Source organism: Antennarius striatus, chromosome 5 (assembly GCF_040054535.1).
Source record: "Antennarius striatus isolate MH-2024 chromosome 5, ASM4005453v1, whole genome shotgun sequence".
NCBI classification, from domain to species: Eukaryota; Metazoa; Chordata; class Actinopteri; order Lophiiformes; family Antennariidae; genus Antennarius; species Antennarius striatus.
The window spans coordinates 9,794,251-9,821,047 of record NC_090780.1 but is presented as its reverse complement, the minus strand read 5'-3'; the positions used below and the strand labels follow the sequence as shown (position 1 = coordinate 9,821,047).

At 41.6% G+C, this 26,797-nt stretch overlaps 2 protein-coding genes and 1 long non-coding RNA gene across 10 annotated transcripts; 2 read left to right on the top strand and 1 right to left on the bottom strand.

Annotated features, from left to right (window-relative positions):
• The first annotated feature begins 48 nt into the window (after positions 1-48).
• LOC137594913 (uncharacterized) lies at positions 49-9,321 on the top strand. Its single transcript, XR_011035364.1, has 6 exons — positions 49-1,511; positions 4,018-4,094; positions 4,261-4,322; positions 4,411-4,535; positions 8,611-8,862; positions 9,113-9,321. It is a non-coding gene; the product is annotated as an uncharacterized lncRNA (long non-coding RNA).
• On the bottom strand, positions 4,556-13,885 carry znf362a (zinc finger protein 362a). 5 transcript variants are annotated; one of them, XM_068314546.1, is made up of 9 exons: positions 13,619-13,885; positions 10,795-10,858; positions 9,752-9,980; positions 9,179-9,304; positions 8,605-8,926; positions 6,417-6,641; positions 6,168-6,246; positions 5,912-6,070; positions 4,556-5,831 (listed from the first exon to the last, which is right to left on the bottom strand). In XM_068314546.1, exons 2-9 carry the CDS (start codon positions 10,855-10,857, stop codon positions 5,712-5,714), a joined length of 1,323 nt encoding a protein of 440 aa, XP_068170647.1. In that variant the 5' UTR covers position 10,858; positions 13,619-13,885; the 3' UTR covers positions 4,556-5,711. The 5 variants fall into 5 exon arrangements, with proteins under 5 accessions (XP_068170647.1, XP_068170648.1, XP_068170649.1 ...); XM_068314547.1 differs by having other exon boundaries at positions 9,752-9,947; positions 13,619-13,884; XM_068314548.1 differs by lacking the exon at positions 13,619-13,885 and adding an exon at positions 11,499-11,628 and having other exon boundaries at positions 9,752-9,947.
• Positions 11,646-24,275, top strand: LOC137594912 (uncharacterized). 4 transcript variants are annotated; one of them, XM_068314549.1, is made up of 4 exons: positions 11,646-11,772; positions 20,500-20,639; positions 21,190-21,339; positions 22,383-24,275. In XM_068314549.1, the coding sequence occupies exons 3-4, from the start codon at positions 21,192-21,194 to the stop codon at positions 23,465-23,467; spliced, it is 1,233 nt and encodes a 410-aa protein (XP_068170650.1). In that variant the 5' UTR covers positions 11,646-11,772; positions 20,500-20,639; positions 21,190-21,191; the 3' UTR covers positions 23,468-24,275. The 4 variants fall into 4 exon arrangements, with proteins under 4 accessions (XP_068170650.1, XP_068170653.1, XP_068170651.1 ...); XM_068314552.1 differs by lacking the exon at positions 20,500-20,639 and having other exon boundaries at positions 11,655-11,772; XM_068314550.1 differs by lacking the exon at positions 11,646-11,772 and having other exon boundaries at positions 20,464-20,639.
• The last annotated feature ends 2,522 nt before the right edge of the window (positions 24,276-26,797 follow it).

Below are 26,797 nucleotides of genomic sequence, written 5' to 3'. Positions count from 1 at the left end.
TTTAGCAGATATAAGTGATGTTCTTTGGTCTGAGACCAGTGATGTTGTTTGGTCTAGAGACAGTGTCACTGAGGAAAAGACAGGAGACAGAACTGGAGGTAGCAGAGAAGAAGATGCTGAGGTTCTCTTTGGAAGTGACCAGGAAGGATAGGATCAGGAATGAGTACATCAGAGGGACAGCACATGTTAGAGGTTTTGGAGATAAAGTCAGAGAGGCCAGACTGAGATGGTTTGGACATGTCCAGAGGAGAGATAGTGAATATATTGGTAGAAGGATGCTGAGTTTTGAACTGCCAGGCAGGAGGCCTAGAGGAAGACCAAAGAGGAGGTTTATGGATGCTGTGAAAGAGGACGTGAAGGTAGTTGGTGTGAGAGAAGAGGATGCAGAAGATGGAGGCAACTGATTTGCTGTGGCGACCCCTGAAGGGAAAAGCTGAAAGGAGAAGAGGAAGATTTAGCAGATAACCTAATTTTACAAAATTGGGTTGGAAAATAGTAAGCTTGTCAGTAAAAAGCAATTGCAGGTCAACAGCACCAGAAACTCTTGCCTCCACAATTATCTAATTGTTAATAGTAGAATCAACACCTCTCTAGAAATTTAAACTTTAAAATGTTATCTTTCACCTTCATGAAGGTAGAATTCATTGCAGGGCTGTTTTATTAAGCAGCATTGATTTTAGTAAGGTGTACTATATAATGCTCATTCTGGTATTCACCTTAAATGTGGAACTGTGAAGAACACAACACAGAACACAGCAACAATCCAAAGAATACGTGACCTCTGAATGCATCTGCAGCAAAAAGACAGGTGGAATTATTAACAAAAATGGCAAAAAGAGTAAATTTTTAAGGACATGGGATCTGAGATACCTCATGTTGAAAAACGCTGTCCAAGTTCTGGCAGTCAAGAATTCTTGTGTCCAAGAAAAAGAGGGATCCTGTAGGTTCATGGATACAATTCCAAGTTTAACAAGAGGAAAAGAGATATTACATCATTTGAGAAATGAGTCTGTATCTAACAGTGTAAGTATATAAGACAAAGTTCTAATGAGTTAAAGTTCATTACAAAATATAACCCAAAGTAAAACAAATTAAATTATACACAAAATATACAAATACAAAAGTATTTTACTTTTGCTATTTCTAAAAAGTCAACTTCATAAAACAAGTTAAATAAACTGTAAGGAGCAGCCAATTAGAAGATAAACACCTATCCTCCCTCGTCAATTTAAGTATCTGTTCATCATTGTGATTAATGATATGTTAAGTTTTGAATGCTATGTTAGTGCATTGTGTGTGTGTGTGTGTGTTGTTTCCTGTGCAATTAATGTCATTGCTAAATAATGTGATGAAGATGAAGGTGTTTCATTGATTTAATTCAACAACCATCCCTTTAAATACAACTAACTGCTAATGATGTATTTTTCCAGAGACTTTGTCCTCCAGTTTCGCCACTGGACAGAACTGAATACTCGAAGACAAGCTGCTATAAGTGATGTAGTACGGTATATGTACGTAACAATTCACTTATGTGTCTTTTTCAAAGCGAAATGTAGAAATTTTATGAGTTCAAGAAGCTTTTATAGCCTTAGTGAGTAAAATTTATAGAATTCAGATTAAAATCTCTTTATAAATGTAAAAAGCAAAGCAGAATGAAGGAGACAGTCATTCTAATGACAGGCATCTACCGGCATCAACTGAACCTTAACCTTCAACTCTGTTAGGACGACGGGTCTCTCTGAGGAAATGCATGGAGCCCCGTTATTTAAACCTGCCCTCATCCAATAGCCCCAGGGAGCGGCCATTGGATGAGGACCCCTGTAGCACACCGCTGAAGCTCGCACTGATCTCCCGTGTTAGCTTCGGCAAACAGTTTTCTACACTACCGGCCCACTGCTGCTGTATGGTTGGACACCTGTCCGTATGTTCACAGATAGACTCAAACCTTTCCTCCCATTACTCCATTTCCCCTTCAATTTGATTACCTAACTGTTTAAAGAAAAGTCCTGCGATCCAGTTTTAAATGGCACCAAGGTAAAAAAAAAAAAAAAAAAAGTAGAAAACAAAGAGAATGACTTCCAACACATTTATCTGTGGTCATAAACAAAGGAAAATGTTTTTGAACGCTTACGTTAGCTTTGTGTTCCCCTCTCAGCCCACATCTCCATCCTTACAAAGCTGCTCCAAGAAAGATTTGTGAAGCCACAGTGGGAAAGACGTTTTGACCTGAATCTTTGGTTGATAGCTACGCCTCCATTCCCCACTAGTCAGCCGATGAAAACCAACAAATGGCTAAAAGCCGCAATTGTCTAGGGGTCTATTTTTAGGAGAGTGTCAGTACCTCCACTGATTCATAGATGTTAAAACAAAAATGAAATAGAAATGAGTTTGTCAGTTTGACATGGACAAAAGGACACATTGACATATTATCAAGAATGGTGAAGGTTTGTTTAAAGGTGGTATGCAGCACATTTATCATGATGCACGATAATTGTATTACAAGGGTTGGGCAGAGGGATGTCCCTCTGGTTAAAATAAATTCTAATTTAACGTCAGTGAGAAGTTAAAATTCTTTCTTGGATCCTTATATTTTTAAAGCGATGTAATTTGTCAGGATTTCTTTATAGTTTGCAACACCCATACCTCACCCAAGTTTTCGCTCTCATGACATAAAGACCCAACCCTGAAAGCTGATGACAGAAGCTGCACTAAATGATAAATAATGTCCTCTCCACCTGGTTCTCTGACGTCCAGCCTTTGATTGAGTTTGTGTTTGTTTGTGTCAGCTCCTGTTCTTTCTGCTGTGACACAAAGCTTTTATGTGTTAACAATAGTCCAACACTGGATGGTCAACAGGTGTGTCACAGCAAGACATATAGGTGCTGACAGGTCAACTGGGGAGGACATACCTCCACCGACGCCAGTGACACCAAAACTCTGACAAATCAGATCATTGTTCTCAAGCCATGTGGAAGCTGAACCTGTTAGCTGTGGTTGTTCTGTGTGGCGGCAGCAGAAGAAGCAGGGAAGGGTTTGAGTTTACATAACATGTTCAGTGTCATGAGGAGGTCATCAATTGTGAGTCCTGGACATTCTGATGTTGTGTTAGGGTTTTCTCTAAGTCAATGAATCACAAATCTAGATGTTGTCTTAAAGTTGGCATCGGACAGCGTAACAATGACATTCTTGTATGTGGTAATAAAGGGTCTGTGTAGGTTCTCAGTCATCCAGGTCATGGTTATCCAAAAGCTGTTTAAATCTGGACGTTAAGAAAGTTTTTGAAGACATTTCGTCTCTCATCCAAGAGACTTCTTGGTGGCTGATCTTGTCCCAGCTCATACACCCTGTGGGGTTTATAAGTGCTATTATCATTCCAACGACCGTCGTTGACACCCGTCTGGCTCCTCAATGATTGTTGGTGGGATTGCCAAAGGGGGTCGCTGAGATGTGAGTTTCACCTTTGTATGCTAATGAGGGTCATTAGCATGAGACACATCACCTGGTTCACCTGGGTAATAAAGTAAATTCTTACTACACATTTTCTTTGCGTAGCACACATTTCATGAGTTTAGTTACAATCTGTGTTTGAAATGTGCAACAAATGGCTGACCTTCCAGTGAAGACATTTGGTGATTCAGCTATACTAGGTTATTTAAATAAAATTAAATAAAATAGAAGCACCATTATCCAAACCTGAGCAGCACGGAAAAGACCATCTATTATCATTTCATTAATAGTTGTATTAAGACTCTGTGACTGATGTGAGGCCTCTCACCGACCGCACCCTGGAAGACATTTTCAACTAAACACAATTTCAGCTTCAACTCTCTAGTGTCAGAACAGCTGATCATGTATCAGCAGCTTTAAACCTCCACTCCCTCGTCTCACAAACTCCTTCACTGTTTCCTCAAAGTAAGCTCAGCAGAAAAAAAAGAAGCACAATCTCATTTGGATCTTTAGTTAGCTAAACTTTTTAAAAATTATCTACATTTGCATTGACTATCTTTAATTTTGCAGCTGAGGGATGATTCCTGTTACCTGACAGAAGCTCAGAGCTCTTTATCCTTCATCATCTTCATCTTTACCAACATACAGTAAGGTCAAAGGTCAAATTTCTCACAATCAATGAAAGACTGGGTCTCACTGTTTTGTCTCTCACATCTAAAATGTACAAATCAACATCCTTTGTTTGGAGTACACTTTTTGGTCCTTTGCAGTTCCTCAGATAATCGCTGCCAAACGCTCTGTTGTGTTCACAAGGTGTGTTTCTACCTGGACAGCAACAACATGAACGTCAATACGAAATCTGAAGGGAGCTGCAGGTTTGGATATTAACTTTACAATCATTTTCACCTTCAAATTATTATATAAACATTTCAGCATTAATGTCTAAATCAAACATTTTTTCAGATTGACTACAGTGGTTACCTGCATCAACATACCGTAATCGAGATTGGGAGACTACCTTTTCCTTGACTGCTGGTGATAGGTCTCAACTTAACGCATTGAATGAATGACAGGAAGTGAAACATGAGGTCAGATATTATTTTTCGTTCCTGACAAAATACCAAAAGTTTTCTGGTTTTTGTGTTCGTTCAATGAAGCGGCTCAAAGCCCTGCTTTGAATACATTTATTATAAAACAGGTTGACAGTTCATTTTGTTCAGACTTAATATCATGCTGTGACAAAAAAGGCAAATGTAAAGTGATATAAGAGCGTGGACCCTAGAATTGTAACAAATTTAAGGCATAAATACATGGATATGTAAAGTGACCAATCATGTATAGATGAAAAAATTAGTGTTCAAAACTGTTGTTACTTCATTTACATATCATAGCTTAAAGCCCAGAAGCTTATAATGTTTTTGAGTTAAGTCACAGGTCTGTACGTCTGACAGCAAAACGGTGGCGTAACATCTCAGACCTGCCACTGCATTTACGTATTTTAATGTCAATTAATAAAACAAAATCAAATGCATTATTGAGACAAATATCAACACAATGAACAGAAATATTCGGCGTTTGATATTTGATGAGATAAGTTAACTATAACACATTCTATTTTTAAACTTTTGAGTGGTTTGGAGAATTTCTATTTATGCAGGATTTGGAATCTGATTTAAAAAAATTATTTAAAAAAAAAAAAAAGTTTAAAAAAAAAAGCGTTGCTCCAACCGTGTAACTATGAGTTGTACATCCTGGTCAGGATGATCTTAGCAGTAAGGTGAAAATGTTGAAACATCATTTATATGTTTGGTGAAACATTACAAATATTGAGATTAAAAAGTGGCACAATATACATGAATACACTTTATAACAGCATCCACCTGTCTGGTCACTTGGTAACCCAGCTAATGGAAGCACTTTTCCTTTGCAAATAGATAAGTGAACATGAAAAAGATGATGTAATCTATTGCAACACAAAAAGTTTTGCCTGTAGCTGCCCAGAGCATTTTCTACTATGAAGTCACATAGAAAAACATTTTTTTAAGCCCATCACATTGAGGCCTGAAAGTGCTGAGAAATCATCTTTGGATGTCCCCGATAAAAACTATCTGGTCAGCAAATAAAGAAGGGACGATCTTTTCCAAAGGAGCGCCCCTTCACGAACGTGAACAATCTGGCACATATTTTATATCCACTAATGGGTTTAGAGTCCGTCAGAGGGGCACAGGCAAGAAACAGTCTCTGATGGGGGGAGGAGAGCGAGCTCAGATGAGGGAGATCCGTATAGGGATGGCGGGAGAGTCTGTTCTGTGCTGAGGGGAATGATGGGACACCACATGTTCCACCATTGTGTGTTTAGGCATGTGCTTCATAAGGTATGTCTCCTGGAAGAAAGAGAAAGAGATCACTTGAGCACATCTCAGCTGCAGTTAGCACAGATATTGAGATGTTCCTCTGAACTCACCGAGGTGTACGCCCTGCCGCAGATGCTACAGCAGTAGGCCTTGGCGTTTTTGATGGCGTGTGCAGACAAGTGGATCTGCAACGAGGCAGAGTCCGAATAGGCACGGAAACAGTTGGAACATTTAAAGGGCTTGTCTTTGTTGTGCTGCCTTTGGTGAGACTTAAGATAAATAAAAGTCACATTTATGCAGCATTAGTTAACACACCACAGTTACAACCCTGTAACAGATCCAAGGAACGTGTGGGTGAGTGTTTACCTGCAGGTTAGACAGCTGAGTAAAAGCTTTTTCACATCCCGGGTAGGCGCATTTATACGGCCGATCGCCGGTGTGGATTCTGAAACACGACACGTAAATTAGCAACTGAAGTTACTTTGTTACCTGCAAACACAAAACAACAAAATGTTTACGCTCGGCGCCTGCTAATCTTTGCAGAATATATTCCCGCTCATGGATGAGAATAAAAATGAGAAAGATAATGAACACGCTGTTACGCAGAGTTCAGACCTGGTGTGCTGCTGCAGGTGGGAAAGCTGGCGAAAACTTTTCTCGCAGTACGAGCAGCGGTAAGGCTTCACGCCCAGGTGTATGCGCAGGTGCTGGGCCAGGTAGGACGCGTTCGCAAAGGACTTGGTGCAGTGAGGACACCTGTGCGCCTTTGCCTCTGTGTGGGTTTTGGAGTGAATCTGCATGTCTGACTTGGAGAAGAAGGTCAGCGGACAAACTTTACACCTGTAATAAGAACACACACACACACACACACACACACACACACACACACACACACACACACACACACACACACACACACACACACACACACACACACACACACACACAGAACCTTAGCATTTAGTTAACCTAAAAGTTAGTTGTAAATACGTACATTCAAACCAGTGCTACACTTTAGCACATCATTTGTAACATTTCCAGATTAACGATTAAAGAAATACTCTAACTTCTTTATATTTTATTGAGTATTTAATTATATTCCCAAAAATGTCCAGTTTTTTAAAGTCAGAGGACATTTACACTTTTAAGTTGGTGGTGTGTCACTGTAGCCTCCTGGAGACAGAGTGAGGAATGATGCCCTCCAACATGAACAAACATCATGTGAACACAGTTTTAACATCACCGTCTCTTAAAAGATCAGGATGACAGATGAATAGAATGATTTATGTGTACAGTCTGACACTTAAACTCTTGTGTTCACATCTTTCTGCTGAAGGAAAAAGTTTGAATAAAGTTAAAATCTTGTGTACAGCAGTTAAAAGTGATTACATTTTCAATTATCCATTCCCAGGGGAACGGGTGCAACACACGATTTTAATGTTATAATTACATTTTTTCTGCAAAAAAACATGTTTAGTCTTCATTGTGAACACTTCTAACTGAGGTAAAGCAGACAGATCTATGAAGCCTTCCCTCAAAACGTTGACTTGATTTCACTTTAAACCTGAACAACTGTTTTTTGGCTACTTTATTGTTTACATATCTACTAGTAAGCCTACAGATGAAAGTACTGCACAGAAAACACATTAATGGTTCAAGAAATAAATATTACAACACAGTACATGCATAGTGAGTGTATTTTCTATATATTGTATGTCCAAAGTTAAATCAGTCCTAGCATGAAGGTGTTAGAAGCTGCAGTAGAGGTTGGTTATGAGGAGAGGTGGAGATCAGTGAGCAGCAGTTTGTTTCCTCCCAGGAAGCAGCTCTACAGATGTGATGTTAGTGCTGAAGGAGCCGCAGAGAGAAGGACAGAGGGAATTCTATTCTATCTTAGTAGATTTGAAGGAAACATGTTCCACTATGATGTGCTGGCAACACGTCCGGATCGTCTCCCTGCCTAAAGCCATTAAGTCCGCTGGGATAGGCTCCAGCAACACCTGCAGCCCGCGAGAGTGGGGTAAGCGGTGCCAGGAATTAATGATTGAATGAATGTAATAGAATGCTGAGAGAGGAAGTGTGGTGCTGCATGAGGAAGTCAGAGTGTTACGGGACATGTATGAGGGAAGTCTAGGGCAGTAAGGTGTGCTACAGCTGTGACACAGGTTTAAAGTGGAGGTAGGAGTCCAACAGGGATCAACTCTGATCCCATTCTTGTTCGAAGTGGAGCTAGACAGTGGTGATGTACAGTGGTGATAGACAGTGGTGATGTACAGTGAAGCTAGACAGTGGTGATGTACAGTGAAGCTAGACAGTGGTGATGTACAGTGGAGCTAGACGGTGGTGATCTGTAGTGAGATTAGGGAGCAGGTTGAGGAGTAAACCAGAGTACGTTTGTGAATGGGAAGGAGGACAGTAGAGACAGGAATTCTTGGAGTCACATGTCCAAAGCATCGATGGTGTAAAACAGAAAAGAAGAAGAGAGTAGAGGCATGTTGGACTGGATGGAGGGATTTTCTGAACTTCATTTTTTATAACAGATTCATAAACAATAAGATTGCAGTTTGGGAAACATTCTTCACAGGTTTGACTTTAACAAGGGGAAATTAAATAACCTTTTCTCTGCTGTATGCCACCCTATCTTACCCTTAGGTATACGTAAGATGGTATATAAACTTTAAATTAGCATATTTTTTTATTTGTATGATTATTCGGAGCAGGTTATCAGTTTTTATGCATCTGTGCCCAAACACTGGCAGCTGAGACCATCGAGTCAGCGGTCTGACAGAAGGTCTGCTGTTACCTGTAGGTCTTTCCAGTTTTGGGGCCGATGGCGCAGGCTGGGTCGTTGCCCGAGGCGAGGATCGGGTAGGGCACTACCAAAAGAGAGGAGCCGTTCTCAGCTTTGATCTTCTTACGCCCTCGTTCAAACTTCGGAGGAGGGCCGAGGAGACCCACGAGACCGCCAACGTTTTTCCCAGGCTCCATCCCGTGAGCGCAGGCCAGTCCTGAGATGAGTGGAGGAGTAGGGGACCCACCCAGCCGGCTGTGGCCGCTAGAGGTGGGTATGGTGGGGCTGATGGTCTCTGAGGTGAGGTTGCCTGTCCTGGATGCCAGAGCCACACCTGATTGGTGCACAAGTGAAGACAGGGAGGCGGTTCCAAGGGGGGTTAATATTGAGTAGTCAGCGTTTAAATTCACTGACAGAATGTGAAAAAACAGAGATGTAAACATTTGGGTTTTCATTTGAGTGACTTCATCTGGTTTCACTTCATTGATTTGTTCTTTTTGACCTGATGTTGACACATCAGAGACGGAGGCGACTGCAGACCGGAGGAGGAACCACGTTGAGATGCGTCTGTTCAAACTGTAATTACCTGAGACGTGGTTCGTCCTGGATGGATGGTCGATCAGCTGACGCAGATGCCAGTCTTCCCACAGTCCTCTGGCTTTTACAGCTGCCTTATCGTCCAGATTCAAATTTACATCCCCCAGAATGCGACCTGGTAAAACGATCAAAATACAAATATTTTTCATCATCTTCATTATACTTCAGTATCTAAACAGCAATATTAAAAAAAGCCTCAACAAACATTATAGTCTAGGTCTCCAAGTAGACCTTATTTCTGATTATTTCTGTTTTAAAGACATCAGCTTTACTTTACTCTTCTGTAAAAAGTGAAGTAGTTCATGGAAATGTATGTAAAAAAATATATCAAAACACAGAACAGGCCAATTTAATTATTTTCCAAAGAAGGAAAATATATAAAAATATTTTAAACACCATAAATCACTGCTCTGGTGTATGTTTGATGCCTTAGCCCAGTTTCATGATAAAAATACAGAAGATTTCTGAATAAAATTAAGTGAGGGGTTTCAAGTTGTTACAGTATGAATCCATACAGTCTGATTTCTGAGATGTTTGGTTCAGCCTGAGGTTGAGGAGTTACCCGTGACGGAGGTGGGGCGGGCGTGCAGAGCCACGTCGGGCTGAGGGGGGCTGTGAAGACCTGCCATCTGCTGGGCTTTGGACATCCCATGCTGGACGCCGTCTGCCTGAACGGGTGGAGCCGCTAAGGACTGCTGGGAAGGGGTCGAGGCAGAGGGCAGGGGCTGCGGTCGGATCTTCTCTGCCATCAGCTGCTCCTTGATTTTATTGATCAAGACTAGGTTATCCAGCTGACCGCCAGAAAACAACATTTGTGACAAGAAAACAGCCATCAGTTCAGTCGGACGCTGCATGAGGCGATGGTTCCCTCTAATGGCTGACACACGACACTGAACTCTAAGTCAAAACCACCTCTGAACATCAAGACCGGTGGATTAAAGCTGTGCTTCCACCCCTTAAAATGAACCAACGTCACAGGCTAATAATCACTTGAAGGGTTATTAGAGGTCACAATATGCTGCATCAAATATTTCAAAAGACATAAAAGTTAAAGTAAAACAAAAACTTCCAAGATGGATCTGTATAATTAAAATAGTAAGCACTCAGATTTGTCTTGGACCTTCATTGGATGGTGAGAGTTGGGCTGTCTGGTACCACAGGTTGGGAATAATTTAAAATAAAAAACAAGAGAACAGATTGTTTTGTGGTAATTGCACTCATTTTAAATCTGTGGACATTTAAATCGATTGATTTAATGATTGTAGGCTAACTACGGAGCTCCGAAGACTGGAAAAAGTTGAGACAAAAGGTAAAGATAATCCTGGCACCACATTTAGCAATTATTAAATAAACGATTTATTTGTTGTTTGAAGTGAAATTGAATTACGATAAAAAGTCTGTTTTTTTCCACACATCAATTTGTGTTATAAAATAATAATAAATAATGAATAAAAAGCTCATATCATTTCCCAACACTTGAAAGTGCTCCTTTAAAAATTTTTATTATTTAAATGATCTTGAATAATCACACATTTTTACACAGAACATTGAGAATGCAGTGAGTTTGTTGTGCATGTGATGTGTGTGAATACCAGAGTCACCTACCTGGCCAGGCATGGAAGGAGGTGGAGGCCAGAAATAGGGATTGTTAAAGCGCTGTTCAGCCATCCTGAAATAAACACAAACATCATAAACAAGGTGGGTGCAGCTTCTCCATCTGTCCAGCAGCATGTGTAAAAAAAACATATCTGTAACTTAAAACTGTTAATTTGGGACCTTCTTCAACTCTGACATCAGTGGTTAAAAAGGTGAGACTTTTTTTCCATGTACTCATTTTCAGAAACAGATTTTTAGAAGCAAAAAGGTAAAAGTCGGAGGAGACGCCGAGTGGAAAAAGAATTATTTTACGATGCAGAATATATTCCTTCCCTGCTAATCATATAGCAGACACACAGATTTATTTTTCTCATCCCAGTTTAAAAACCTGCATTTGTTCTATTGTTTGTGTTAAACCGTAGTTACAGGCTTGCGTCAACAGCTCCCACCCCAGCGGCAGCTGACTGTTTGAGGTGACAATTTGAGAGAACTTGTCCGGTCTTGTGATGGTGTATTCTCAAAGACACCTTGTGTTCGTTATCACCATCTCTTACAATGGCTTGATCCAAGCAGAAGTTCATAAAACAAAACAAAGGGCAACTTTCAATTACTGAAAGTTCCCCTTTGCCCTGTGGTGAATCAAGTCAACAGTAAGTGTTTTAAGCCCAGCAGCTTTTTCTTAGAGTTTCTGACCACAGGAGTTTGTGGCGTACACTCTGTCTGAGAGATCGGCTCTCTGCTCATCACCACAGCTGGTTTGGGAATGCTCCTGCAGCTCTCAGACAAGAGACGTGTTAAAAGTGAAGAGTCCTCAACCCTCATCTGTGCTTGTCGACACATGGAGCCCCATCTGGCCAAGAGGATGACAGAATAAAGTTTTAGTGCCTTGCCTTGGAGTAGAAGCTACAGCAGGACCAGAGTTGAAGCGATGAGGAGAGGACAAGAAGAATATGGATCGACAAAAATGAAGATGTTACAAGCTGACCTGTAAGTTCCCCTCACCTCTTTTTTTTTTTTTTTTTTTTTTACATCTGTGACTCTGATGACCATCAGCAAGACATAATCTCTCTTAAGGCAGAATGCTAGATTTGTCAGACTGTTATGAAGTATATCAGCTGATCCGTCTCATGCTAGATGTTAAGTCACTATCTGAAGCTCTTTCTTTCTGCCGCTTCTCCTGTTTTTTTTCCAGAACATTTTTGAATTGCATGCTTTGGCCTACTTCACCATTCCTAAGTCTGTTTGGTTTAGCAGAGGCATACCACAGCCCAGGTCTGTGGGCCAAAAGAAACAAAAGCGATACAAACCGGGGGTATGACTGTGCAGTAAACCACACAAAATATTTCTCTAATGATGGCGGTGAGGATCGGTTTCACTTCCCGGAGGCTTTCTCCCACCAGGGAGTGGGCTCAGGATTCCAAATGCTGCTGGACGTCTTTGTGTCACGTTCTGTAACAACATCCTGACGTCCTGACTGTAACGTGTAGCTCCTGTCTATTCCTGAACACCCCTGTGTGTCCTGTACGTTTCTGCAGCATCAGGATGACATTTTCCCCACTTTTGCCAGAATAGAGTTTTGTTTGTGGCACAAATGATTTTTGCAGATTTTTACATTAATTATTATAATAATGATGCAGGTGTTTTGTTGTTGGTGCCACTGCATTAGAGTGAAGCATCTCAGAACAAAAGAACCTTCCAGACTGATCTTTAGTGCTACAAATGTTTGGGTTTTTTTTGTCTCTCATCTATTAATTTGTTAACTGCTATTAAATATTAGAATTATTGGAAATCATCCTTTGCCGGTGACCTTAGTGCTGCGTTCAGTTTCACCTAATCAGTGGTTTATAACCCAGAAATGCTGAGTCCACTATAATAAATGAAAGAACGGTTTTAAAGAAGAAATTATTTTGGGACTTTGTTGTCATTTATCTGCTCTGTCACTCATTAAATTTATTTCATCTTTTTATATGTTTTAAATATTTTCAATGTAATCACTGCAAAGTACACTCAATTATTTGCTGTCCTGGGAATAAAAAATAAATAAATAAATAAAAAAAATAAAGCACGTTCTGATCAGAAGATGAATCTTACTGTAACATCACCTGTAGGAAGAAATGCGTCTAAAAACAAAAGTTGGAGTGAACTTTCTCTCCTTTTTGCGGATGCTGCCCTGAATTCTCTCCTCAGACAGAAGCGCCGGAGCGTTTGGATCTGGACCCGAGCATCCCGCCCGGAACCGATCCTCCTATCTGTCTGCCGAATCCCCCACATTCTCAGACAGTTTATTAAAAAAAAAAAATTCAGACAAAAGGAAAACAAAAATGGCAGCCCTGTCTTATTTTTATAAGCAACGGACGCCATATTCTGCAGATCCGCGTATAAAAAGGAGATGTTTCCCCGGGTGTGATGAAAACGCGTCGGGGACGCGCCGGGAGGAGGCATATTTGCATTAAGTGTACGAACGATTGTTTACTTTGATTTGCAGGTTTGAATAGCCCGGCTTGAAGCGGAAGAGGAAAAAAAACACGCCTGACACTTCCCACAACAATCATCACGCATTTGCTGAACGCTCTGCAGCGGCTGAGCCGTAAATCCATCACATTCGTCCCGCCGCGTAATTAAAAATCTGACATTGCACGACTGAATAGAAGAAATCACACAAAACCATCTATGCCCTGCAAATATTCGTTCCTTTTTTTTTGGTTGTTGTTGTTGTTGTTTCAAATCCAACTTTTGCACACAAAAAAAAAACACGAAAGGATGACACGGAAGAGCTGCGTGACAGAAAGGATCCACGGAACACGCGGATGATTTGCGTAACGCGCCGACATACCTGAACCCGCGACAGACGGAATATTTTCTACAGGACTGGATTCCTCTTTCTGCTCGCTCCCAGCCGGACTTCAGACCTTCCGGGTCGCCTGCTGTTCACTTCTGGGTGCTGCAGTCGGATGAACGCTGGGCTGATTTTTTAACCCATTTTCTATTTTACTGGAGCGCCTCGGAGAATCTCCTGCAGATGTGCGCTTCGGATTCACCTGAAATTTTCATTTGTGTGGGGAAAGTTTTCACGTTTAACTGCGTGTTCCTGCACAGTGGCAGCTCTGGCGTTCATGTCGGATGTGAGGCTGACATTCTCTTTACTTCCATCATCATCCATCAGCAATAGTGTGAAATAAACCTCCAAGCCTGCTATTAGAATTAAGATCCAACTGGGTGTGGACACATAGTGGGGAGGATTGGTGGAATGCAGTTGTCATCTTTTAAAACACCGTTGTAATTGGTGTGTGTGTGTGTGTGTGTGTGTGTGTGTGTGTGTGTGTGTGTGTGTGTGTGTGTGTGTGTGTGTGTGTGTGTGTGTGTGTGTGTGTGTGTCCCAGGTGGTGATGGTGGTCATGTGAGGAGTCCAGTGTAATCCTCTCAGGAGCAGCATGTCTGCTAATATGCCCTGTGCTGACCTCAGCAGGAGATGGCACTGCTGCCCCAGATGCAGAGGTTCAGCCGCCTCATGGCTGAAGCTACGATGAGATAGAATTGAACTGCACACACTGATAACAGCAAAAACTATTTTACTATCTATGTTTGATCAGCAGTGAGAGCGGCACAAAAAAATGTATGCAAAATACATCCATCAGGTGATGCAAATGGACTGTGCAACATTTTACATAGTAAAGAGCTGGTGTGTCCACCTTCAGCTCTGGTTACAGCAGTAATCCTCCTCCTGATGGACTGACACGCCCTAAAGAAGTCATCCTGTGGGATGATCACGCTCGCTCAGCCGACCCTACATGTCTTGGGGTTTTAATTTGCGGTCCTTCCAGAACTTTGAGGTCATACTCCTCCATAGCGTCATGTCGGCGTTGACCCGGTCAGGTTTGCAGTCCAACACGCCTCAGATGATTTTTTTTTCAGCATGTGCTGGACTGTGATGGATGCAGGCAGATTGCCGCTCCTGGATCTGTGTTGTTACAGATGGATGATGAGGCGGAGCTCATTGCTGTGTACTTCTGCTGCTGAACACTACTGTCCTGTAGATCAGTGGTCCCCAACCTTTTTTGCGCCACGGACCGGTTTCATCTAAGACAATACTTTCACAGACCGGCCTTCATTTACTCGATAATTGTTAATTACGCCAGGACAGCTGTAGTCTACTAATAAATCATCCACACTGGTTTTATGTAAAATGCAGACATCAACAGACGAACAATCTTTTTTTCATAAATTGATAATCAACATCTCGGTAAACGAAATAATTGCAAGAAATAATTATATTAAAAACTTGATTCAAGTGACTGCACTGATGAAGTTTATTTTGAAATGCAGTGACTTATAATCAGTGAATTCAACGCAGGAGAAAAACTGATCATGTCCAATAAAAAGGGTGAACAAGTCAACAAATAATAATAACTACAATAATGAGAATTAGTGGTTGGGGACCGCTGATCTATGGGTAACGAGAGACAATGACACCTAAAGTGTGTTCCGGACGTCCGGTCTACTCCGCAGTTTGGTTTTCTTTACGGTCACTGCAGAAAATCCTGCTTCACAAAGACAGGAGGTTGGAAATAGAAGCGGGGTTTTTGATACTTTTTGGGTGATCTCGGGATAATCTGACGTAACTTTAATCCAGAACACTGGCGCAGTTGTGGGCGCTTAATTTTGTGGGTTGATAACGTATCACGTGACCGAGACCTGTCAAGTTTACAGACACATGTATTCGTCTGTGCGTCATTCCGCACTGACATCACTTTTCAAAATAAAACATCTTTCAGACTCTGAAATACATAAAACAGACGTTATGTAAATGATTTTTTCTTTCTTTGCGGCCTGGTACCAAATGACCCACGGACTGGTACCGGTCCGTGGCTCTGGGGTTGGGGACCACTGCTGTAGATCACGGCTAAACTCAAACACGGCTGCCTGTATCATTCTGCATCATCGCAGTCAGCTTGATTGGCTGAAACATCACATGAACCCACCAAGAAGTATTGATACTGGCTCTGTATATTGATCATGTTGGTGAGGTAACTCATCCTCAGATGTGTCATGAAACTCAATTTATTATTCATTTGGGACTTTTGATGGTGCTGATTGTACCTCATACATCTGGAAATGCTGCTGGGGCTCTTCCTATAAAAACGGTGCTTTCACACTCGGCAAACAAACATCTGTCATGTGACCAAACTGCACGTTGAGAACATTCCAAAATCTTATCCTACAAACGAAAGTAAATCCAATGTTTCGAGAGAAAATATTTCCTCAAACTTGGCCAGAAATGAGTCATTTTTATAGCCTTGTTCTCACTGGTTATATTTGGAGACAGCACTAATGGGAACCCATGGAAATTCCATGACAAAACAGTAATTTCAGACTTCATACCAAACATGAAAACAAATGTATTGGTATTATAAACCAAGCGCACCCCAGTGGTGGGCGATCAGGGCCCACCACAGGGCCCACTAACCTGAACAACAAGGCCTTCTCTGCTGGTCTGACATAACCAAAAATCATGATAATATTTATGATTAAAGTTAGTTATATTTTAATGCATTTTCCTTAAATAAACATATTCAAATATATGTATAAATATATAATTATACATTGGGGTATGATATAATATGGGCCAACACTGGGTCAGTGTTCTATTTTTAGGTTAGAGAGGTTTTATCCAATCAGAATTCAGCTAGCATGTGTTGCCAGGTTGAATGAAATCTACACAGGACCTTGAAGGCAGGTCTCTCTGCATTGTGAACGGGAACATATAGTTAATAGACAGATGCGATAGCCAATCAGATCACGTGTTGGCCTTCTAGGACCTGCCAGCTAGCCCATGTTGTCCTGACATGTACGTGTCCTGTGATTGGATATTCACTCTGAGAAGGCGGCGCTATGCAGACGCCACACAGACATTTGAAGAGGAACTCCAGTGAGAAGAGGGTCAGAGCCCTGAACGAGCTAACCTGTTCCAGCTAACCTGAACTAGCTCACCTGAACTAGCTAACCTGTGCTAGCTAACCTGTTCTAGCTAACGTGTTTCTAGCAAACCTGTACTAGCTCACCTGTGCTAGCTAACCTGTTCTAGCTAACGTGTTTCTAGCTAACCTGAACTAGCTCACCTGAACTAGCTAACCTGCTCTAGCTAACGTGTTTCTAGCTAACCTGAACTAGCTCACCTGTGCTAGCTACCCTGTTCTAGCTAATGTGTTTCTAGCTAACCTGAACTAGTTAACAGAGTGTTCTTGAGTAAAGAAAAAAGAATGGATTTTGTGTTTAAATAAGCCGTTTGAACAGCTGGTTCGGTGAGTACAAGCATTTTATTCATTTAAGTTTTCATATTTAATGTTCTTGACAAATGACAAATATACTAAAAATGAAAAAAAATTCTTGGTCTTCTGGAGTGTGTGAAAATAATGTGGTGCACTTGCGTAGCTCGGTGATTGTAGTGGAAATAAACAAAGAGACTTGTATCCCTGCTGGAAAATAGCCTGTTTTATACATGACAAAGGTGATGCAGCATCTAGTAGTGTATTAGTGTTTGTCTGTATTTCATTTCTCACGCTGTGGTGTCATGAATGATGATTATTTCAGTCAGTTTTGTTCTGTGACGTAGTTGTGTGACGTCTCTAAATGGTGTGTCTGTGGGGTTCTTCTGTGCCAGTGACAATAAAAGGAGTTGGGCTGACGTTGGTTTTTGTCTGATTTGAAAGAAGTTATAAACAACACAGTTCTGAACGCTACAGAGGTGGCAGTGGTGGGAGCCGCTTACAGCATTATGGGATGTATTTATTCACGTTTGATTAAGGAGAAAGTTACTGTAGGGCTAGGTGTGAAATGCACGGCTGGCCACTGGCGCATCCAATGTAGGCAAAAATCAACCCGTGATGTAACAACTTTGTGTTGGCAAATCATGGATTGCTCTGGACGGGCATTGCGAAGCCATAGATGAATGTTAGCAGGATAACTGGAGAAAGAAATCTAACTAATCGTGAGATTGAGAAAGGAGCTAACGTTAAAGGAAAAGTCACCTGTCAAAAGAGCAAGTGGAAAAGAAATTTTAGAGAAGTGATAGTTCTGTTAGCTGACTACATGAACAGAACTCTATGTAGTTACTTAAATATCGTTTTTGTCAGATGCCCGAGGAGCATTTTGGATACTACATAGATTGCCCCATTCCAAACGGAAACCATAGCTGACAGACTATTCAAGCTAACCAGCTAGCTTCACTCAGAATTCGTTACCGTTTTCTGTGTCATTCCTGCTGTTTGGACTTTCTGCTCAAAAACATGAAAATTGTTGGAACAGTTATGACCCTCTAAAATTATGTTAACTGGGAAGTCCATGTATAGTTAGTGATGGGCAGATGAAGCCCCATGAAGCATTGAAGCTTCATCCCAATTGGTTCACTGCGGTCTTCATGAGGCTTCATTTGCTCTACTATGACATCTACTGGATGCTAATAAAATATCAGTTGGCATGAGTTTGTGTGTATAAATTACTAGGGAAATTACTTAAAACTCCAATTGCTTCCACACGTATACAGTACACGCACGCACGCACACACACACACACACACACACACACACACACACACACACACAGACTGGCAGTATGGAAAATGATCATTTGGATGTGACGAAAATGAAAATACAGAAAACATTTACAGTGAGGGTAGGGTGGTTGGGATTGTGGTATGGACAATGATTGTGCTTTTGAAACATTGAGGTATAGTCAGTGATTTGATTGGGTCATATCATTGGTTTTTATTTAAAAACAACTTTTTTTTCCACTGTATAAACTTTATGACTCATAAAGAAAGAAACATGTAAACAAGTATCCAACTGTCAAGCATGTTAATCAACACGTCTTGGATGTGGAGCTGTTATACATCAGAAAATAGCCGGTTTTAACTCCGTTAACTCTGTTTGTACATGTAGACATGGGTCACACACACTAACGTCACAGCGGTTTTCGTCGCAGGGAGACGCCCCCCCGATAGAAAAAGTTTTGGTTACAGCGTCCACACGACAACAACAGACCCGGCGTTTTCAAAAAGCTTCACTTTGGCCAGCATTTTCGTCCCAGATATCTGCGTTGTCATGTGGACGAAAGGTGTAACCGCAACAAAAAGCCTTGCTGCCCGATTCCTTACGCCATATTCTTTAAGTGATTCCTTCAGGCAGATGCGCTGTGATTGGTTGGGCGGTAGTGGGTGGAGTTAAAGCGTGACAGTGTGAGGTTTTCAAGTGTGCTTATTCAAATATATACAGTAGGTGGGAAGATTTTGTGATGCTTTCATTATTAATAGTATTTTCTCTGCCAGGTCAATAAATACTGATGTGTTATCACCTTCCTGTGTAACGTTCATGCTTAAACCTGCAGTAGGTGTGTTTCCTGAGGAACTAACGCTGCTCATATGTTTGAAGTTTTTCCACTGGTTTACTGCCTAACACTCAGCCCTTTACATCCAGCTCCCCTCCTGCCTGCACCACCATGTGCACAATATAAAAACACATTCAAATTCCTGCTGGAACCCAAATGCAAACCTCTGCAGGACTTCATCTCATTGGAGTCTTTACCACGAGTCAGACTGGAGCACGATAGGCTTCCTTCCACATAGCCGTCAAGAGAGCAGTCTTCTCTGCTAATATATATCAGGCCACCTTTAAAGTCAAGCAGTTCCTACTCACACTGTGAAACATATCTAGTTTATTATATTTGCATTCATAAAGTCAAATGGAAACAGTCAAGGTCATGAGCAGCTCAGATATTCAGCAGTAAAAATTTGTTTCTTCTTGATGTACCACCAACTGGATGACTGAGAACCTACAGCCTGTCCCCTTAAGCTCCATTCAGAGGCCATTCACGAGTTCTTGACTGAACACATCACTTATATCAGTGCTAACGCCTCCATCAGCCGATCGGCTTGGACCTTACTGGACCTCAGCAGATATTTGAAGAAACTGCCGCGGCATCACAAACACACTCAGAGGATTACACGTTTGTCAGAAGGCAGGGATTAAATAATGGCCTCCAGGGTTTCTGCACACATTTGGACATCCTGTAGCATGTAGAGACGGTGGCAGACGACCGGCGTGACAACACGTTGTCATGGTATCTCCATGCATTACAGTGTGGTAACTGATACCACGACCCGTTTGGATGCAGGTGGCCTGTAAACGTGAGGCCGATCGGACTTCCTGACGAATCCTCCGATTCAGGGCTGTAGCTCCTGAATGGATGATATTTGTGTCACCAGCACGTCAAACACACAGTCCTTCAAAACCTGTCTATATAATTGTGTTGTGTGAAAAAATTACACATTACTTGTACCTTTTGCTGTGACCAGCCCAAGGTACACATGTTAAAGAGCTGTGCTGTTTAATCTGGATCTTAATGTGCCCCACCTGTAAGGTGACTCAGTAAAGTGGATTTTAAAGCTTATTGTCATGATTTTTTTTTTTTGTATGGATTTCAACAAAATATAAGAGAAATGGATCATTTTTATGTTAAATGATGGAATGATGGGAAATCATTGACAACCACCCAGACTATGGGGGGTATAACCCAGTTTGTGTTAAAATCAGACATCACTCTGGTAAATTTTACTTCTGACAGCAGCTTAATTTTTCTCGGTTAGTTGCAGGACAGGTTTTCTTGTCTGTACAAACAAGGCCACACCCTCCCAGACGCACATGTTCTCTCACCTCCTCCCAGGCCAGGTGCAGCGAACACTGGGGGGGAGGAGCGAGAAGGTCATTATCCCCCAGAGGGTGGAGCAAAGGGGGAGGTGAACACAACGGAGGAAACATTTGAAGCTCATACTGACATGCTGCTCTGAAGGCTCCTGAGTCCAGGTAAGAGTTTATGACGCTAACAACAGTTTCCCACCTGGTTTTTTTTCTTATCTGTAATTTTTTCCCGTTTTCATATTGTTAATGTGATACAGGTAATGTGTCACTTGGTTTGATTCTATACTATCAAGGGAGGGAAATATTGACAAAGGAGGACTGGATTGCAAAATGCATCAAGACATTTGTTTCCTTGTTGCTACTGTACAACAATTAAAGAAAATAAATTTAAATATAAGGCGTGTTCAGAGCAGAGGACGACTGTTGAGTTTCACATTTTTGATCACCTGTAAACAGCCGACTGGTCCAGGGTTCACAAGCAAAGTAAATAATAAAAAATATTGATCTGCAACTCTAGAGAAGAAACTTTCACTGACAACAAAAGCTTCATGCAGAAACACGAATGTTGACGCGTAAACGTTGACAGAAAAATGTTGCATTTGTTGGGGGTTTAGTGTCAGCAGAGTGGCATTCCTGAGCACCTCCACCCTCACGCAGGAGGAACAGTTGGTTTGTGATGTGTTGATATGTGTTCATGTGTGTGTCTTTACTGCAGCTATGGACGGCGTGCTGGAAGTATCGGTGGGACTGTGTGTGTGTAAGCTGGTCATCAGTCTGCTCTTCCTGCCCTCACTGGCTGCCTCCCACAGCGCCATCAGCTTCTGCTGCTGCTGCCTCCTCATCTTCACTGACTTCCTCATCACAAGTGAGCACCAGGATATGATCAGATTAATTGTCCCAAGTTTTTGTTTCCTTGAGTAACCCAAACTACTTTAACTGTAGGGTTCCGCATGCCTTCTTTTTGGATGCTTTTATTACTCTCACCTTTATAAGAAGGGGAATACTTTGAGCACATTAGGGCAGAATTCATTATGTGTGATGTAATGTAAAGGCACCCCTCATAAATAGCTTTTACTAAGATATAAAAATAAGTACTGGACAAATAATGTAAAGTTTTTGCCTCCAAAGACGTTAATGTCACCAAAAAATAAATACTCGTGTAGATTTTATTTACATAATCCTTTGTTTACTTAATTTACCAAGCAAACATTACCAAAAAAAAAACTTTTTTGGGTATATTATATCTTTTTTTCAAGTAAATAATACAAAAAAAACTATAGTTTCTTTATATAGAAAACATAAAGCAACGACTGCTGGTTTAATGACTTTCTTCTGTTGACGGAGTGACTAAAGGTTGGGCAACTCATTAGAATTCATGCCTGAACCGAAAGTCTCGTCCAGTCCTGTCAACTGCTGTCTTTTTGTACTTACTTTAGTGTTAAAGTACACGATTAAATGTTTTATAATCTGGGTAGTATCAAGTTACATTCTTGGATCTCATCTAGAGGAAGTGGTTTATTTTAAGATTCAAATGTGAAAATATGCACATATATAAAAAACCCCAAAATGCAGACATTTATTGCGAAGTCAACGTTGCTGATAAATGACCACTGATAGTCTAACTGGACTTAAATGTCTATTTGTGTCTACAAATGTGTTCTAATTATGTAATTTCATCAAATAAACAATACATTGTCTAATCAGCTACAGTTATCTGAAAAAACTGAAGATAAAAATAATAATTCAAAAGCAATTGAGTAACATTTGATAGAAAAAATTCTGACGAGAACAGTTTTGTTGGAAAAGAAATCAGAAACAAATCAATATTGCCAGTTTTCTCGGGAATTGCTGCTGTGATCTGACATGGATTGTGTGACTCAGAACCCCCTGTCCGTCTCCTCCCCCCAGCGTTCCTGAGTTTCCTTTGCATCTTTGAACACTGGCTAACTGACCTGACCACCATCAGTGATGTCATCGCTTTGCGATTCCTGCTGCTTCTCAGCCACATATATGGCCTGGTGCTGCTGCTGACGACTCCTCTGATAGCTGTGGAGGCTCTGACCCGACTGCTGTGGCCTCGCTGGGCTGCTGCTCACAGGACGAGTCACATGGTGTCAGACGGTGATGGACGTTCTGTTGGGGAGGTGACAGCAGGAGATGAGGAGGAGGAGGAGGATGACAGCAACAACGGAGACGCAGACAGGAGGCTGTCTGTTGGTGTCAGCTACCTCTGCTGCCTGTCAGTGTGGGTTGTTGTCGCCCTCAGTGTCACCTGGAGGCAGCAGGAAGTGTGGACCGCTGATTGTTTGCACAGAAGCAACTCCCTCATCAGATGTTTGCCCAACCATTCGAGCCCCGTGTCCAGCACCTTGACTCCCTGCTGGATCATGGCCTTCCTCTCCCTCCTCTCCCTCATCCTGACCATAAGTTCAGGTCTGGAGTGGAATCCCGTACATACGGAACGAACGCACAGAGAAAAATGCGGACTTAAAATGAATGAGGACGATGACAGTCGGTGGCAGGGCCTCGTTCCAGCGCCACCTGTGAACACTGACATGTCGGTGTCAGTGGCAGTGCACTGTGTTGACCCAGAGACAACAGACAGCAGCTGCACCGTTCACACAGCGGCTTCCTGGAACAGCACACAGGTGTCTACGCTTCACCATGGAGACTTAGGCATTGTCTTCCCCGAGTGTTTGTCTGCAGGACGCCAGCAGGACGGGACAAAGACAGTTGCACTCGTGAGGTTTAGCACCGAGGACCCCGTGGAATCACGACACAGGAGCCAGCGTGGGTGTCGACGGCGGGGCTTCCCCAGCCTGGGGGTGAATGTAATGATAGTGTTGGTGGGTGTGCTCGCCATCTTTTTCCTGCCGATAAACCTCAGTGTAAACATTATTTTGATCAGAACCATAGATGTTCTGGTAGAACAGTGTGTCAGAGCTTTAGTTTCATTTCTACCAAACAGTCAACATGTCCAATGCTCACAATAAAACTCCTGCTTAAAATCAGGCTGGTGTGAAATGTGGACCCTGAATGGATGCCTCTTGCAACAGGATCACCAGAAACACACTGCGTTAGTGCTGACAGCAGGTCTACCTGTCATCAGTGGTTTGAATAGAGTGAAAAGAACCCGTCCTGAGCACCGATTCACGTGCAAGCAATATGTGGAAACTGCTGAAAGGTCCCGAGGAGGCAGGTTGAGGCGTGCAGGACAGAAAGACACCAAGCCTGAGCGAAACAAAGCTGGAGGCCGGGGTGTATTGTTCAGAGACTTCAGATCTGCAGCAATTTGTTACAGAACGAGCTTTCTGTAGGTTACATAAGACAAAATCAGGGGCAAACAGTATTTTTGAAAGAAATGTGCTGATGCTGCATCACATAAGCCCTGCATAAAGAAACACACATATAAATAACAGGTGATCTTGAGGATGAAAGGTTTGTTCATCCAGTTGTGTTGATGTAGGATGACACATGACCGGACAGTCCCCCGAAAATTAAAGGTAATAATTTAGTTTTGGGCTCAGGTTCTCTTCTTTGATTGTTCACTTTTTATAGCACGTTATTATTCTACATTATGTTTAATATTTGACGTTAAAAAAAAGCCATGAAAATAAAATACAAAACAATGCTGATTATGTGGGTAAATAGTTGAATATCATTCTGGGGGTTGGTTCCCTGTGTGTACAATATATGAAAATAACACTAACGCCCCTCTACTTGAATAATGATTACATCTGGATTGTCAAACCATGTGGGTTTTTTTTTTACTGTCCCATTGACAGATAATTTAATAGTAAATAGATTGGGCATCTTCTCCATAGCATTCAACTAAAGTTTCATTTTTACAAGTTTTACATCTCACTCTCAAATTTCTGTCTTGCCTGAAGTTAAACATTGGAGTGTGTGTGTGTGTGTGTGTGTGTGTGTGTGTGTGTGTGTGTGTGTGTGTGTGTGTGTGTGGGAGTGGGGGCAGGTCTCGTGAAAGAAGAGCAGCCAATCATACTCGCATTCACGCCTGTGGCAGTTTACAACATCCACCCGAACGGTCCCTGGGGGAGAAGAGAACTGAGGATAGTGAGGGTGGTAAAGCTTCTTCTCACATGTCGGGACAGTTTTGCTCCCCCCCCCCCCCAGCCTGAGGTAACAGGTGCTGGAGCCACTCCAGAGCAGCGACACGGACGGACACCAGAGGGCGCTCCAGTGTAACAACTCAGACTGACATCCAAACATCCAAATTGTTTGATAGAAAGTTTAAGAAGAGGATTCAAGATTCTATTTTCTCTACTTTAAAACCTCCTCCTTCAAACAGAAGGAATATGTGGCGATGCATATTTAAATGTACTTGTGTAGGGTTGGAGAAGTCATCAATGCCTTTGCAGGATGGGGACCGCAGCCCTGATGCATCAAGAGGTAATTGTTGCTTCATATCTGTAAGACATGTTCCGCTGACAAGTGTGTGAGAAAAGAAAAAGGGATAATGGGTTCAGCGGTTTTTTCTGTTTTATGTGGAGAATGATGACATTCTGACGAAATATGGAAGACTCCTCCATTGTGAGGTTGTTGGATCCAGTGGAGCCGGACCGGAGCTTCATGGTGATGTCATGTTTACCAGGAAAAATAATTCCCTTCCCACTGCTGATGGTGAACACAAAACACAATTTTTTACCGTTACCAAAAATATAAATAATTTAAGATTTATCTTTAGAGCACTTTTTTTTTTCTTTCAAGTTTCAAGAGACAAGTCTGTATCTGGTCAAATAAAAAAGCACAGCTTGTGAAAGACTGCCGCAAGACCTCAAGGTATTCACATTTTTTAGTTTGGAACCAAAGATTCTAAAACTGTGAAATGTGAATAAAACAAAATGTGATAACTTGCTAATCCTTTTAGACAAATGTTGAATTGCAATGGCTTAATATCAACACTGTCTAATTGAATTCTAGTAATAAGACAGTAAGATTTTTTTTGAATTTGATGCCTGCAACATATTTCAAACAAGTTAGGACAGAAGCAAGTGGGAAAGACTGGGAACATTTTGGAATGCTTCAGACATCTGATCAGAGAATTCCAAGGGTAAAGTGGTGACGAGCAGTAGTATCATGACTGAGAGGGAAAGGGGCAACACACAATGACAGAGTGGATGTAGTGAGTTTGACCTAAATGTGAAAATATACATGGATATCAGCTTAACAGCATTTCTTTACAGAGTAAAATAATTCAGAAAATCTTGCAGGAAAGGGTCACAACCGGTACCAGCAGGCAGTGATGCATAAAAAATAATTCCATAAAGATTTTACCAAGTTAAGAGTTAAGTTAAGACTCTTATCACATAAAATAAATGTCTTATATCAGCTTCCCTGGGCTTCAGCTCTATCAGATGGATTGATAAAAAATGTTTCAAACATGTTTTAGTAACTGTGATCACCGTGTTCTTTAATGTAAAGAGGTGAAGGTGCAGCAGACTGTAACCAGTGTAAAATTCAAAGGCCAGCATCTGTGATGTATGTCGGAGCATACATCACAGATGTTAACAAAAGTAATTCTTGGGGTTTTTAAAAAAAATTTTTTTTAGTTCCAAATCAAAATCTGTCATTATTTTAAAAATAAAATTATTATTCCCAAGTAGCATCTAACCTGACAGGCCAACATAATCCTTCAATCTGTTCACGTTCCAGTATTATAGCTGTCGCCCATGTAGGTGGGAGGACTGAGCCTTCATTTCTGCTGTTCCCATCATTTAATAGATGAAAATCCTCCCAATCCTGCCCGAGGTGAGGCACATCAGAGGGGACCTCGGTGACTTTATTACAAACACCTTACCCTGGAAATGAAAACGTCTCATAACGAAATTCAGAGAAGGAAAGCACTCAGACTCAAAGCTGGGGAGATATGGAGATAACTGTTTTGTGGGTCTGCTGTGAAAAACTGCTTCAAACCACACAGTCTGACATGAAGGAGCTGCGGGTGCAATCATGATGCAATGAAGACCCCTACTTTAGATTGTGAAAGAAAAAACAGCAGGATATAAAGCTAAAAAGCAACGAAACACAACTGGTTATATATGCTCACATTCTCCAGCATAACAATCAGAAATTCCAGACGACAAGTAAATAGAACCCATTGAAAGCTGCCGCTCCCTCAAAGGAGGAACACTGTGCCCATACACAGTGCTTCTTTATTATGTCACAGGCCTGGGTTTCATCCCCTACCAGAATAAAGAGCAGGAATGAAGCGAGCGCTCAACCTCCCACCTCTCTGCAGCGTGGATTAGCGGGGCTGAGAGCTTGGCACATGTCAGAGAAAATGTTGTGTCCTGACATTT

What these genes read in the sequence shown, in the direction of transcription:
- znf362a (XM_068314543.1), bottom strand. Translation starts at nt 10,935, where the DNA reads ATGTTTTTTTTACACATGCTGCTGGACAGATGGAGAAGCTGCACCCAC. An exon ending in CACCTGCAGCAGCACACCAG is followed by an intron (nt 6,247 to 6,416) that starts GTCTGAACTCTG and finishes GTCGTGTTTCAG; the next exon opens with AATCCACACCGGCGATCGGC. An exon ending in CTCAGCTGTCTAACCTGCAG is followed by an intron (nt 6,071 to 6,167) that starts GTAAACACTCAC and finishes ATTTATCTTAAG; the next exon opens with TCTCACCAAAGGCAGCACAA.
- LOC137594912 (XM_068314549.1), top strand. Translation starts at nt 21,192, where the DNA reads ATGGACGGCGTGCTGGAAGTATCGGTGGGACTGTGTGTGTGTAAGCTG. An exon ending in CACTGACTTCCTCATCACAA is followed by an intron (nt 21,340 to 22,382) that starts GTGAGCACCAGG and finishes TCCTCCCCCCAG; the next exon opens with CGTTCCTGAGTTTCCTTTGC.